Source organism: Uloborus diversus, chromosome 6, assembly GCF_026930045.1.
Source record: "Uloborus diversus isolate 005 chromosome 6, Udiv.v.3.1, whole genome shotgun sequence".
NCBI lineage: Eukaryota > Metazoa > Arthropoda > Arachnida > Araneae > Uloboridae > Uloborus > Uloborus diversus.
In genome coordinates this window covers 106,128,805-106,144,126 of record NC_072736.1, presented here as the reverse complement: position 1 = coordinate 106,144,126, position 15,322 = coordinate 106,128,805, and the positions used below count along the sequence as shown (strand labels likewise).

At 32.4% G+C, this 15,322-nt stretch overlaps 1 protein-coding gene across 1 annotated transcript in view; it reads left to right on the top strand.

The window, feature by feature from the left end:
• Positions 1-15,322, top strand: part of LOC129224910 (fibrillin-2-like) — a 201,630-nt gene that overhangs the window by 31,712 nt on the left and 154,596 nt on the right. The window contains exons 4-5 of the mRNA XM_054859456.1: positions 8,373-8,567; positions 12,756-12,881. Of these exons, the coding sequence (XP_054715431.1) occupies positions 8,373-8,567; positions 12,756-12,881 (321 nt within the window). The remainder of the gene's footprint in view (positions 1-8,372; positions 8,568-12,755; positions 12,882-15,322) is intronic.

Here is a 15,322-nt window from a genome sequence, read left to right as displayed (position 1 = left end):
ATATTATTTTTGCTTTCAAAAGTTTTTTTTTACACTAACTCAAAAAGAAATACGCAACAAAAGTTTTTACAGAGTCGTGAGTGTCATTTTAAATTGCGATGTACGTGCGAAACTTAGTTGTTTGTAAAGGTGTCGCCATCGTATTTAAACTAGTCAAACGTGAGTGAGTTGAAATCCCTTGTTGATGTTTGCATTCATAATATTCAGGTTACACAAATAACCAGAGATGTTAAGGCGAAATAATTTTTTGTGACTCTTCAAAGCATTCTAAATCTTCTTTGAAAGCTAATTAAGATAGCATTTCCTGAAAATTAATTGATGCAACAAAGGTTTGCAACTTCGTAATTTTCTCTGATTTGTTGTGCATCTTTTTTGTACTGTGAGAGAGTTGTTTCAATTAAGTAATTGATGTCAATGCAAAAGCCTAATTAAATTTTCAATTTTTTTGTAGTTTGTTTTTATAAAATTAAAACCGTAGCTCTGAATGTTTTTCATATTAAGAAAAATATAATATGTTAATTGTTTAATAACAAACGTAGTATCTACTTGTAGTTTATGTCGGTATTCCGTTGATTAATTTTAATTACTTTTTTATAGGAAATCTAATTAGGTGCATTTAATCATTTTACATTTAAGATATATTTAAATGCATGCAATAAAAATGTATTGAAGAATTTCATTCTTACAGTTTAATGTACACGTGTAGTTGGTAATAAACTTATCTAGGTATCATTCTTGCATTCTATCTATTTTTACAAATAAAGCATTCTGTTAAAGCAAATTGATTTTTCCTTTTTTGTTTCAAAATAGAGTTTTAGTTGCATGCAAGTTATACATTTTATTTATTTTAAGGCAATGAAACTTTTTTTTTCTGTAAATGTTAAGACGTTTCATAAAATACAAACAATTCTTTTCAAATGTCAACGCATACTATTGTAAGGTAAATATAGTGCAACTCTTGTAGCTTGATACATAACCATAGAGAAGCTCATTTATGCTTGACTTTAAAGAGCAGAAATTTTTAGATTGGTACAACGTCAGTAATCATTATCGCAATGCAAACCGGCTCTCCTTTTCCCAATCTTAACAAATGTGGCAGTGAGAAGCAAAGGTATGTAAGTGGACGTTTTCAAGCTTTGAGTAAGACGTATCTGAAGTTGAGGTCCTAGGTAGACTTTCGTTGAAGAGTTTTTCTAAATAATGCTGCATAGCAGAACCTACTAGGACTACTAGTACTATTTCTTGCCCCAAAACAGATGAGAGGATCACCTACTCTTTGTGGCTGGTTGTCTCCATTTTTTTAATTTTGGTACTCATATCCCTTTGCTTCCCACTGCCTCAAATGGAACCGTTTAATCCTCACCAGATCAGAAGTCAACTTGTAAGAGCCAGAGTATACAGACTGCTGAATAAGTTTGTATCTTGTATTACCTTCGTAAATCACTGATTAAAACGTTTACCAAAAAAGGATGTTATCAAAAATTTTGTGAAAACTAGCAAATACAGTCTGCTTTAGAGTGAATTTAAAAGTCAAGTTTCGTAGTTTATTTTGTAAAAGGGAAATTTATTTCCCCTTTCAACTGCATCTAAAAAAATATTTCGGTTTTAAATTTTTAACAGAATTTTAAGATTTCTTAAAGTCTTGAACGTTTTAAAATTTTATACCTGACAGAACTTTAGCTATAAATTTACATTCTCGCGTTATCGAAACATAGTCTGAAAAATCCCGTGCGCCAAGTCACACGGGCGACTGAAAAATACTTTGCCGAATAGTTCTATTATAACAAAAATATTTCAGAAGCCATATTACGTTGAATTTTCCTATTAACTCCAAAAATCAAGATGTCTGGCGGCTAAACTATTTTCCAGGACTTTAAAATTTTAAAATTTCTATCGGTCTTTCACCAAAACCTTCTTATACAACCCAAATTCAAAATAACATAATATCAGAACTGTTCGAACAAAACTTGTCCCTGAGTCAGGAAAAATGAACGCATGAAATTTAGAAAAACTAAAACTCGTAATTCATGAATGGGTAAATCAATTTAAACAACTTTTCAGATATTATTTTAACAATTTATGGATCATTAACACATTTGAAAAATTGATAGATTTTTTATATGGGTCAAAAAATTATAATAATCTATTCATTCAATGTGAATTTTAAAAAGTAGCGAAAGTATTTGCATACCTGTTACCTCATAGTTTGTCACAAGTAAGGAGCTTGTCGCTCGGATAATTTTACGCTCTTTTAAAAGCCTTTTACTGTTCAAAATGGGTCGTTAAGGTGATAATTAGGAAAAAATAAAGTTACATATTGTATCATTTCTTAGAGTTAGAAAAAAACTATCCAACTCAATTCAAATGAACGTTTTACAATCTATGGCATTTAAGATTTTAAAGGAATATAGAAGGACTGACCAACTAAAAAGAAACCGAAGTAAACGAGGTAGAAGAATTGTAACACCTGGAAGAGATTAACCCAAATTAAAGTAATTTGTCCAAATAATTCTTTAAAAATGCTTCTTACGTCCATAAGTGTTGGACAGAAGGTATTGTTATCTTATCCACGCCAACTACACATGCACGGTTGCATAAACTACAATTTTAATTGAGGATCTACGAAGTAAGACCAAAAATAAACATAAAGCAGAAACGTGCACGACTCTCCTGGAGCAAAGAAGAAGCTCAAACAGGGGCAACAAGGTTGGAAAAGGATTATATTCCGTGATGAATCTTTTTTTTTGAAATATCTGTGAGCAAAAAAAGTTATTCTGGTTTGACGTTTTAAATAAAAAGCGCATGAGAAACCTTGTGTAAGACGTTCTCTCCACTTTGACACATCCTTCTTGTTTTGTGGGTGCATGAGGGTTGAGGGAATTGGAAAGTTATGTATATCACAAAATAAAACAATGCGTGACTTCCGCTGTTTATCAATAATACTGCATGATACTGATCTCTGGTAACTGCTCATCTGAGGAAGAGCAGTTACACATTTAGTGACAATTTTATCTTTCAGCAAGATTCTACTCCGTGTCACATCTCTAAATCAACTCGGAGGTTTTTAACAGAAGGAGGAATTTCGGTATTAAACTAGTTAAGCAACTCTACCAATCTCAATACGATCAAGAATTTGTGGTACCGTCAAATCTAAAGAAAGCAGTTCAAGACCTGGTGCCCGCCAACAAAATTGAGCTCGTTGCCGCATTGAAGAGGATATGGAAACAGTGTTAGAAATGATTACTGTAAACAGGTGATAGAACCCGTGTGAGAAAGGATTAAAGCATTGAATCCAGCAAAAAATGACGCATAGTAGTATTGATATTGTTTATTTTGAAAGTGTTTTTCCCCTTTTAGTTTGAATAATCTATTTTTTTGACTCAATGTAAATCTTCATCACTATAAACTTTTGAATTGTTCTGTCGAAGATTATTTTTAATTGAGTACATTTGAAATGAAATGCACACTTTAATGTCTAAGAAAGGTGGCATGTTCATTTAAATACCTAATTTGCAGTTATATTTGGTTAGAATAAACTTTTTTCCAGAAAGTGGGAAGTATTCTATTATTTGGAATTAATGTTTTACTATTAACTACAAACCTATTCTTTTTACCTGTAAATTACAAACTGGGGTGAGTATTTACTCCATGATTTTTTGCTCATAAAATGGTTCTGAAAGCTGTAATCTGACTCATAAGTACATGATTTTTTAGTTTTGTTTTTTCATACCAAAGGGAGTTTTTTCATGCCGAAGAGCAAATTTAATTTTATCAAGATTTAGTTAGTGAAAATAAGATTTGAATAGCTAAGAAAGCTAAAAACCTAGTTTGACTGATGTAGATATCTACCCTTGTTTGTACTTCTAAGGTTAAAATTTATATGCAAACGTTCAGCTAATTTTCTCAAATTCAATAAATTTATTTTCTATTTTCATAGGTTCAGAAATCTGAAACATTTCTCATCGAAACAAATAGAAAACCTAGTAAACAATCTTTATCCCTAGTTCTATAAATATATGCTTTGGTAACCCTTGGTTTTCAAAGACATATCTCTCTGGGGAGATCCTTCCATCCAGTTGTTCTTATCGTGTTTAACCAGACGCTGTGTTTCCTATGTATTAATGTGGGTGTCATTCATTAAGTTCCCAGAACACACTTGCTTCCGAAATTAATTGATGTATGATTTTGAGTTCAGAAAGGCTGTTCTTCATTTAATGGTTTACATTTTATGAAACTATTTGAATCTCTGATGGTACATAACTAGTTTTTCTTTATAAAAATATTTTTGTTTTCACCAACGCTTACAAGAAACCCAACTATTACTTATTTATCACGAATATATGAAGATTGTTTCCTATAATCGAACTTCAATCAGTCATGTATATTTATTTATTTTTTTGCGGACCAAGAAGTGACATCCAATACGATATTCTTTGCAAATAATCCAAACACTTAATATCAAATTTATGTGGATTATTTGTTAGCTTGTTTTCTAATAACTTATCAGATAGGATTGCTGTAAGCAGCAGACATAATTAGTTATCTTATGTATTTTCCTGATGATTCACGGGAAATGTTCCGTTTTTTTTTTTTTTTTTTTTTTTTGCCGATGTCTTGTATTTGGTGTGGTACTGTTTATATACACCGGCAAATGTCAACATTTTTCAGAGTTTTTTTTTTTTTTTAATGGAGCTGAGCACTCTTTTTTTTTTTTTTTTTTTACTATTTTCATATATTTCATTTCTCAAAAATGAATTTCATTCCTCTAAAAAATGTCAATGGGTATTTTGACACCTTAAAAAATTCAAGCGATATCTTTGTATATGTATGTATGCAAGGTTGAGTCCAACATTGTCAGCACTTTTCATTCTTTAGTTTATTTACATTCAACATTCTACAATTTCTTTCGAGCTCAACTTCAAATACTACTGTTGCCCTCAACTCGGTAGCACATAAGCATTTTGTTCTTTCTTTAACAAATAAAAATGGTTAAGATATTATTAACATTGATTCATTGTTTTTACAGTATGTTTTTGCTGTACATAACTAACTGAGCATTTAGCTGCCATATTTTTAATAAAACGTTATGAGCGAGTATTTATTCACTGGCAAGTAAAGAAAAGTAATAATAAGTAACTAAATTAGTATTTTGAAAAACATCAAACTAAGTTATTTCATCCATTCAATCAAATTTTATTTTAATTGATTTCCATTTCTACTTCTGATTCCATAAACCTCAGTTCTGAACTTATAGACAGAATTTTCTATTCTTCCATCATTTATAACTCACATTCCATACATATAACATTTCGTGGTATTTCCGAGAATGTAATTGAAATCGTGTTCAATAGGGTGCGTTGAAAATAAAATTTCCAAAAAGCCCTTTAGAAATATGAGCGGAATTCCACGCATTCAGTTTATTAAGAACTTTATTCGACTCTTTCACAGTTATTGCACAAAAAAAATCATGTGAAAACTTAACGTTTATCCATCAAACAATAACAGAAAACAACTTCATATTATTATTTTTTTATAATTATTTTATAATTTTATAAAATATAGTTGTGATAAAAAACAAGCCCTGCAAAATTCTTATAACAGATTATTTTTTTTAACATTTTGTAAACAAAAATGTTTTGTTGTAAATTTATATGAAGCACCGGTATTGAATATGTAACTAAGTACAAAGTGCGTTTTAATGTGTATTTGTAATGATTATGTATTGATTTGTATAAAAAGATTGGTAATATGAAGAAAGGTGAAAAAAACAAGGATAAAATTCAAACGGTCAAAATTATTTTAATACAATGAGTTTCAGCAGTTCTTTGAACAACTAAATAAATAAAATACACCGCCAGCTCAGTCATTCTATCCGAGGCCTGCAGTCCTCGGATGGAATGACTGTACTGGCGGTGTATTTTATGTATTTCTGCCTTAGCCCTGGCTATAGGGCGGTAACTTACTGAAAGAAATAAATAAATATAGTTATATTCTATGCAACCAAAATGATATGACTTTATTTGAAGCATTTGTTAATTAATAGCGCCTTTTATTTCACTTTTGGTACTATGTTTCTCGTTCGCAGACGCATGTCTATAGATTACTTCATCTAAACAATTTTTTTCTTACTGTAGTGAATGCATTTTTTATTTTTTTTTTCATCATAACTTTTTTTAAATTTTAAAGATTTTTTTGATTTTTTTTTTTTTTTGAAAATTATTTAAAAATTCTTTTAATGTAAAATATACTGAAAATATTTATTTCATTTTAGTATAAAGTATAATTCATTCGTAGCGTCTGTTTATTATTATTATTATTTACTATTTAAGTAATTGCAACGTTATAAATACGTTCAGGATTATCATAATTGTTTGTGTTATTCGACGGGATTAACATAAAATACAATGTATGAGACAATGAGAAGTAAAGCGATATGAGTGACAAAATTGAAAATTTTAATAGTTGGAGACAACCAATACAAGAGGTAGGAGAACCTATTAATTGTTGGGGGGGGGGGGCAAGAGATCATATTACTAGTCCTGATAGGCCCCATACAACATGATTTAGAAAAAAATCAATTGGAGTCTACCTGTGAAACTTTAAATGCGTTTTGCTTAAAACTTTAAAAAGTTCCCTAATGTCCCTTCGCTTCTCACTGCTTAATATTATAACCTATAACCATATATTTTGCCCTTTTACTCGATTTATTTTCGAAATTGTTTACTTTTAATCGCAGCGTTAAACGATTTCGGATGAAAATTATCCTTTTCTTCTACTAACATTTATTATTTTGTATGCTACTGTTTCAGTTTATTGATCAAAGTCGTGTTACTAAATCATATTCTGTGTCATAAAAATACTATTATATCATAAAAATGTTTTAAATATTTACTGAAACTAAGTATTTTTAGTATTTAATACATGGATTCAATACTATCTATCATTTTGTGGCATTAGTGAAGATACTTTTTTTATATCCTGGAGCATCACCTTTTCTTAAGATGTATATTAATTATATTTCATTTTTCATTCAAAGGGACATTTTTTATCAATTTTTATTTTATTTTCCGAATTGCATATTAAACATAATATGTTTTTACTTTTAATAGAAGCATAAATTAAAGCTTTTGTGTTTTTTGATTCATTTAAATAACAGTATATTTTCACACCATTCGTAAGTTCAAAACAAATTTTGAAGAAGTAGGGGGAAAATCCATATTCCTGTTATTTTCCTGTTTTTCAGGAAAATCGAAAAAAAAAACTTGAAAATTGATTTTTTTATAATACTTTCTGTGTGCACATTTATTTATGGTGCGAAAAGTAGCCATTTATATTATGGTGTAGAGGGAAATTATTACCTTACAGTTTGCATTATCAAAGTTAGGGTTTTCATGTGAGATACTGAGCAAAAAAAAGTTTAAAAAAAAAAGTGTTTAAAAAAATATTATTCACTTCAGAACAGATATTTTGTGCCAGAAGTTTCAAAATGATAGTTTTCCAAAGTGAAAATAAATCCCTTCGGGAAAAAAGCGGAAAAAAATAACTTTTTTCTCTCGAAATTTCCGAGTTTTCTCCGACTATCCCCATGTCTAAAGGTGCACTCATCAGGTTTTTGATCCACATTAAAATAGGTTAACCTTAACATAGTAGGTGTATCAGATTTTATTCCTCTCTTGAACGTTTTTTGCTGAGTTGGCGATGAAATTCCAAGTATTCCATCGTAGTATTCTACGAAACCCAACGAAACATCGCAGAGAGATTAATTTCTCAACTGCACGAAATTAAATATCAATTAAAATTGAGCACGGCATGGAAAACTACCACTCATTAAATGTATATTCTGCTTAGTTTCCTTTTTAACAATGTATTAGTTCTGAAATATAGCTGGTACACAATATCAGGCTTTTTACCGCTACATAAAACTTTTTTTGAAATGTTGTTTAAGTTTGTTGACAAGCCCCTGAAATAACAGCAAGCACTCTACATTATGTGCCACTTTGTATTTGCAAAATCTTTACAACTTTTTTTTTTTTTTTTTTGATTTAAAGTTGGGGATAGTCTGACTTCGTTTCTCCGTACATCAACTAGTACATCATGTTGATTTGCACTCCTTTTCCAGTGTGATGCTACGCTGTTAAAAATTACAGCGCACGTTTATTGTACTCTAATAAAACTAAGCGATTAGCATACAGGTTCACGACGGCGGAATAATAAGCCTTATAAGGGAGGAAATAAGTGAATCTAATAAGGTACAAAAGTTTGATTTTATTACTACCTATTGCTTTGTTTAAATCATATAAAATGTCATGTTTTTAAAAAAATGCAAAATCTGGTAACCTTTATAGCCATTAACTAAATATTTCACTTTGCAGATTACAGGACTGGACCTTGCTTTCGCAAAGTGAAGAATCAGTTTTGCGCTGGCCAGCTGACTGGTGTTGTCTGTACTCGACAGCTTTGTTGTGCAACTGTTGGAGTCGCATGGGGACACCCCTGCGAGCAGTGTCCATCAAGTCTAGATTGTGATAGGGGCTTCATTACCAATATACAGTCAAAAACTTGTCAAGGTAAGAAAATAAATAAGTTGTTTGCATTTCATTTTTTTAACAAGTGCACTAGTAAATGTTGATAAAGGAAGCACACTAGTAAAGTTGATTTATGCCCTTACTGGCCAATTAATTGGAAACCCGAGATCAATATTTTATTGGACCACCTTTTTGCATCCTATCCTCATCAATTATCTGCGTATGATTCCAGCTGAAATCTATAGGAAAAAGCCTTGGTTGATGTAGAACCCCTGTAAATAGAGGGGCCGATGCATCCGCTATTTTGGAGCAAGCGGGAGCAAGCGTACTTATCACACAACAGGGAAATACAGAATAAAATACATTCCGTAGAACACTGCAACATGTTAGCAAAGATTACAGACTATTTATAACGTAATGATAGTAAAATCATGAAAAATAAATCGATATTAACCTCATATAAACGAGCTCCATTTCCAGGCTGCCAGTCACTTTGTCGGCTATTAATTATCCATTTCTTTTTTCTTTCTGCATTGCAGGAAATCTGAAGAGTTGAAATCCTTTCTTGGAGCTGTTTGCATAACTAACAGCCAAACAACCACCCATTTGACTCAATTTAACATATGCTAAAGAAATGTGAACATCAGCAGCAATGCTATCACTGCAAAGCACTGGATCAAGTTTGCTCCAAAATGGCGGATGCGTCGGCTCCTTCACTATAGGGGCCTTAGGTTAATGACTTGTGTCAGTTGAATTACAGTCCCTGTTCTGCCGTACAATTCGACTGATCACGCTGTTGAAAAACTGTTCTCGAACCGCAGTTACTGCTTCTAAAGAAGGACTGTGCGTTCTGATTCCAACATTTGAAAACCTTTGATATGGCTGCTTTTGAGAATCCAGTGTGATCTACCGTCTTCGAAATCGAGGCACCTGCTAAACGGGCACAAACAATAATCCATTTTTTCAAATGGTAAAAGATCTGCCGTTTTACCCATTTTTCTTCATTCATTGTGAAGAGATCTCTTACACCTTACTTACACTAGCATTCTTACTACGTGTAATCCATGTCATAACAAAAAATTTGCATACTTCATTCCTAGCACGCATTCAAATGCAAATCTCAAAGGTCTCGAATTCATTGGCCAGTGAGTGTAGCTGCTAAGAATTAATAGTTTTAACTCCTGTAGAAAATTTTAAATTGTTATCTAACAATTTATAAAGTTGTAGACTGAAATTGAAAAGTAGGCTTCCTTACAAGTGAATGTACGCGGAAAATTAACAAGATAGATAGCTTGGCATCTTTATTCGTTATAAACGGTCGGATGTAAGAAACGAGTTTCAAAAATGACTTCTAATTTGTTATTTAAATTGATCAGCTATTGAATTTAATCCTGCTAGTCAAAACGTCTTTCAAGAGAAGATTTCACCAAAAGAAGCCAATCTGTTGCTAATTATCGTTTGCCTTAATAGTTGCAAAACTGTTTGTCTTGATAGCAGCACGGAATTAAGTACTAAAATATTAAGAACTTTACAAATAAATTTGTGTTTAAAAATAATACCGTTTTATTGCACAAAATTTGCAGATTATTGCAGACACGTGTTTTAGGGTTTCAAGTAACCCAGTTTTTCAATACAATGAAGTGTGAGCTTTAGGATGAAAAGTCATCCGGGAAAAGTTGACATTTCATTACAATGAAAAAGGGGTTTATTGAAACCCTGAAACTCGTGTCTGCAGTAATCTGCAAATTTTATGCAATTAAACGTTGTTACATCTTACTTTTCTTATTTTACTAGAATATTGTCAATAGATTAGGCGAAAAACTATTGCTATTTTTTAAGCTTAAAATTAGTTCCGTTTATATCAAATACATCTTTTGCATTTTTGTAATCACTGAAGAAGAGTCATATTTTCTGACTTTAAATACAATCCTACTTGATTTTCATGATTTCAATTCAACATTATTTCGATGCGAGTTTTTTTTTTTTTTTGGAGTTTAAGAGCGTTAACATTTTAAACTCATTCTTAATACTAGAAAATTGCTTCACACTCGGTTTTATTTCCCAAATTTTGCTTCCTTCCTCCCCCCCCCCTTTTTTTAAGCTTCTCTTTTATCTCAAAGAATAGCCAAATAATCTTGAAATCGCTCCTTAAATCCATGGCTTTATTTACTCTAATGTTTGAAAGTAGATTTTAAATAGCACTCAAATTCCTTTTAAGCGAAATGACTCGTGCACTGTATTTAGCGAAAACATAAGTAATATGCTTCTTTTTTTTTCCTGAAAGATTAAAATATTAGAAAAACACGAACATTTGAATGAGATTTTACTGCTTGGCTTAACGTTTTTTAAAGCAGTTCAAGAAGAATTACACGATAATAGGAAATATTTGATGAGAAAAGAAATTTTAAGTAAGTAAATCCAAATTAAAATGGTTTTTAGAGATTACGTTCCTTTTTTGAGTTGGAAAGATTTAAAGGAAAGGAGGAATTTGATACGAATAACATTTTTATAGCTCCTAAGAGTTGTTGACTTTAATTTTTTTCAACTAACAAGATCATTTTCTGTTTTATTAGCTATAAAGTGCAACAGATTATTTGTGTCAACATTTTTTACATTACTAATTGTATCATTTCTTAAGTTTTGGAATAACTTAAACTACTCTAAAAAAACAATACAGACATTAAGAAATTTTGCTGAAACTTTAAAACAACAAAGCTGTAAAATGTAATGTTAACAAAAAAAAAAAAAAAACATTCACTGTATTCTTTTGAATAAGTTTATTTTAAATTTTAGTCAACTATTTGGTGTTTACGTTAAGCTTATTTTTAATCATTGGAATATTAACCCTATTATCTCCCCTTTTTGAAATTTACCAGAACATTGTTAGAACTTATTATTGATGTTATTTTCTTGTCGTAGCATCATAAAAACAACATCAATAATATTTGAAAAAACATAAGTATGCTATGCTGCCGTGATAAGCATATCGTCGCCTCAGAGCAAGAGTAAGACCTCTAATCCTGGAAATAACATTAAGATATCCTACTGTTACTCTGGGGCGGCGATATAAATTGCACTTGCATTTTTAACTGACTGTAAATCTATAATAAGCAAAGGATGTATGTGTAAATATGTATGTATGTAATATGTTCCCTATACAAATCCACAGTTTGCGTCGGATCTATACCAAATTAGGAAGTTAGATACTTGGGCACCTGAGAAAAACGTAGAGAGGTTTTCGAACGCCAAAACAGTACCGTTCGAATTTTAGGTTTAGGACCCGAAAATGGCGTTTCTCCATAATATGAGGGCGAAAAAATGCTCGTAAAAACTAGAATAAAATATTCCTAGAAAACCTTGATTTTTCTGCAAAATTTGTTCCCATGTTCTAAGTTAATTAGAACGTGAATTATAAGTGCTTTTAACTCATCTCTCGCTAAAATGTGGGCAAGTCTTAAATTAGAAGTTCATTGTTGATTGCGGTCATTGTAGAACAATATTTTTATTAAAATGTGTAGCGTGAAGAAAATCATTGAGCAGAAAGATCTGTTGCCATTTTTTTCTCAATATGAACAAATAAAATTCTGACTTTTGTTTTGAGGCTTTTCCTGAAAACGGGGGATTTTAATTTTTTTTTTTTTTTTAGTTTATTTTTCTGCAATCTGTCGGGAAATTTTACAGTTTTTTTTTTTTTTTTGGTTAAAGTCCGATTGTTGAATACGTGCCACTTGACATAACTTTTATTTTCTAGGTAAACCATGGAAAGCCGGGCGACACAGCTAGTAATTAATAAAATTGAGTTATTTTCATCACGTGATTGTTTTAACATATTTTATCTAAATACAGTATTTTATGACAATTTGTCAGTGGGAAATATTGTTTTTTTTTTTTTTTTTTTTTTCAATATTTTTGAAAAATTAATGTATCAAATGCTTCGCACGAAAAAAGGTAAAACTTCTCTTTATGCTAAACATTGTTTAATTTAATAAGTTGATTCTACCATTTTGACCAAACAAGAGTTTTTTTTCCGCTAAAAAATCGTAACTGCGAGATTTCGTTTTGATTTATTTTAATTTTTTAATATCAATCTATTAAAATGAAAACTCATTAAATGCAAATAAATCGTTATTTTCTAGAACCAATCGAGCTTGCTGAAGACTCATGCATTATTTAATACTGCAACAACAATGATTCGCGCCATATGAACTGATAATTCCTTTTATTATATAGATGTGGATGAGTGCGAAGCGATTCCTGGAATTTGCGAAAAGGGGAAATGTGTTAATTCAGTCGGTTCATTCAGATGTGACTGCACAGAGGGTTATCTGTACAATGAAGACACAAGCACTTGCGAAGGTGAGTTTATTAAATATTAATCTTTTGCCGACATTCCATTTTCAATCTAGGAAATGATTCGAATACGATTCATTTGAATTTTCAAACGAGCTTTGTTAAAAGTTCGATGCGTTCATTGGACAAAGTCTGAATCTGAAAATTCAGTTACATAACTATTCTAAAATATTTTTGGGATAGTAAAGTGAAAGGGAGAGTTTCAAGGGATGGGGTACTGGAGGCACACAAAATTATGCTTAAAATAAGCATCGTTTTTGATTTGTAACTATTTCATCAAATGGGAGAACCATAGCGCCATATTTGTTACAGTGCATCATTTTAATTACAAGGTGCTACAAAATTTATTTCAGAAAAGACAATATCACATCTCCAAATTTAAATAGATTCATCTTTCTCAATGTAGTTCGTTAACGTCCATATAATAGCTTTTAATGTTTTATACAGCTAATAATATAGTTTTTATGAAGTAGCGTTACATTGTACTGCACTCCAGGGGACTACATTTGTTGCATGTAAACTGGGTTTGATTACAGATTTCTACAAAGCAGTCTGCAGCCTATTTCACCACCTTTTGTCCAACAGTATAGTAAAATAATAGCCACCGCATTCACTGCACTATTTTTCAGTTTTCCATATTCCTCGTAGTACTTTGCCTTATGCAGCTAAACGGCAGTATCTGCAGAAATGAGTTTTAGCGATATTTGAAGAAATGTGTGTTGTATTCAATATTAAAGATAGGGAAATGTTGGAATTAGGCGCTTTTTCCCCTCCTTTTTTTTTAAGTGGAATCCTAATGAGCAAGCTTGTACTGTAAAGCTTAAGTGCAACAGATGACAAAAATGCAAAAATATGAAAAATGAAAAAATTGCAGTTACTACCCTTTGTCTGCTCACGGCAGTACTGGGTTCAATTCCTCCCTAACTCCCCCCTCCCCCAAAAAAAACATAGTTCCACCTATAGTGGAGGAGCCGACGCATCCGCCATTTTGGAGAAAACTTGATCCAGTGCTTCGTAACGATAGCATTGCTGCTGATAGTTACATTTCTTTAGAATATATTAAATTGAATCAAATGGGTGGTTGTTCGGCTATTAATTATGCAAGCAGCTCTAAGAAAAGATTTCAGCTCTTCAGATTTCCAGCAGATGCGGAATGAAAATAAGAAATGGATAATTAATAGCCTACAAAGTGACTGGCAGTCTGGAAAATGAGCTCGCTTGTGTGAGGTTAATATCGATTTATTTCTCATGATTTTACTATCATTACGTTATAAATGCTCTGTAATCTTTGCTAACATGTTGCAGTGTTCTACGGAATCTCTTTTATTCTGTATTTCCATGTTGTGCGATAAGTACGCTTGCTCCCGCTTGCTCCAAAACGGTGGATGCGTCGGCCTCTCCAGTCTAGGTTCCTGTGTCGATGTCTTATTATGCAGTTGCCTCCTGTATTCTGCAGAGCCAAGGGATTGTTAGTCTAAAATTTCCTGACATTGAGGGAAAGCCCCAGAAATCCAGGGAAATTATCTCCCCCAGGATTTGAACTCTGTCCGATACGTGATAAGCGCACGCGCCGTTAGAACACCACAACGAAGGACAAAAATGCCTTAAAATAATAATCATAAAGCAAATACACTGCTCGACATTGAAAATGCAACACCAAGAAGGAGTGTTCAGAAATTTATGGAAATTTTAGAGTAGACGTACATTACTGAGTTATGAAAATGATGTGAAATGCGCAGCTCTCCGACGCACGTGAAGTGAGATCTAAGGGGAGGAACTTGCAGAATGGGCAATATTCGTGTCGTTATTTCTACACGAATATAACGTGTAGAACTATATATGTTTATACGAGTCTTGTTATACGAGTATAACAAGACTCGATAATCCAGTCGAGATTATCGAGATATCCTCCGATAATCTCGACTGGAGAAGTATCGAAGAAATTTTGTTTTTGTCTTGGATTATACGTGTAACATGAGAGAATGCCAGACCGCTGTCAACGAAGGCATTTCCAGCTGATAGACGATTTTACAAGGGGTGTGGTGATCGGACTGAGAAGGGGAGGTTGTTCCGTGCGTCAAATCGTAGCTGATACCCACATGGATGTGAGCACGGTGCATCGGCTGTGCCGAAGACGGTTGGAACAACGAAATGTGGCAAGTTGAGGGGTGCAGGGGCAGCCAGAGTGACGGCAGAACGCAAGGATCGACGCATCCACCAACAAGCTGTAGCATACCCAGAAGTCACTTGTTCCTCGATTTTGCAGTAGGTACAAGATACCCTGAATGCTCCCGTGTCAACCAGAACCATTTCCCGTCGTTTGGTCGCACGTGGTCTGCAATCACGGCGTCCGCTAAGACTGCCATTGACCCCACAACATAGACAGCAACGTTTAGTATAGTGCCCGACTAGAGCGACGTAGATGACAGAATGGCGAAATGTCGTGT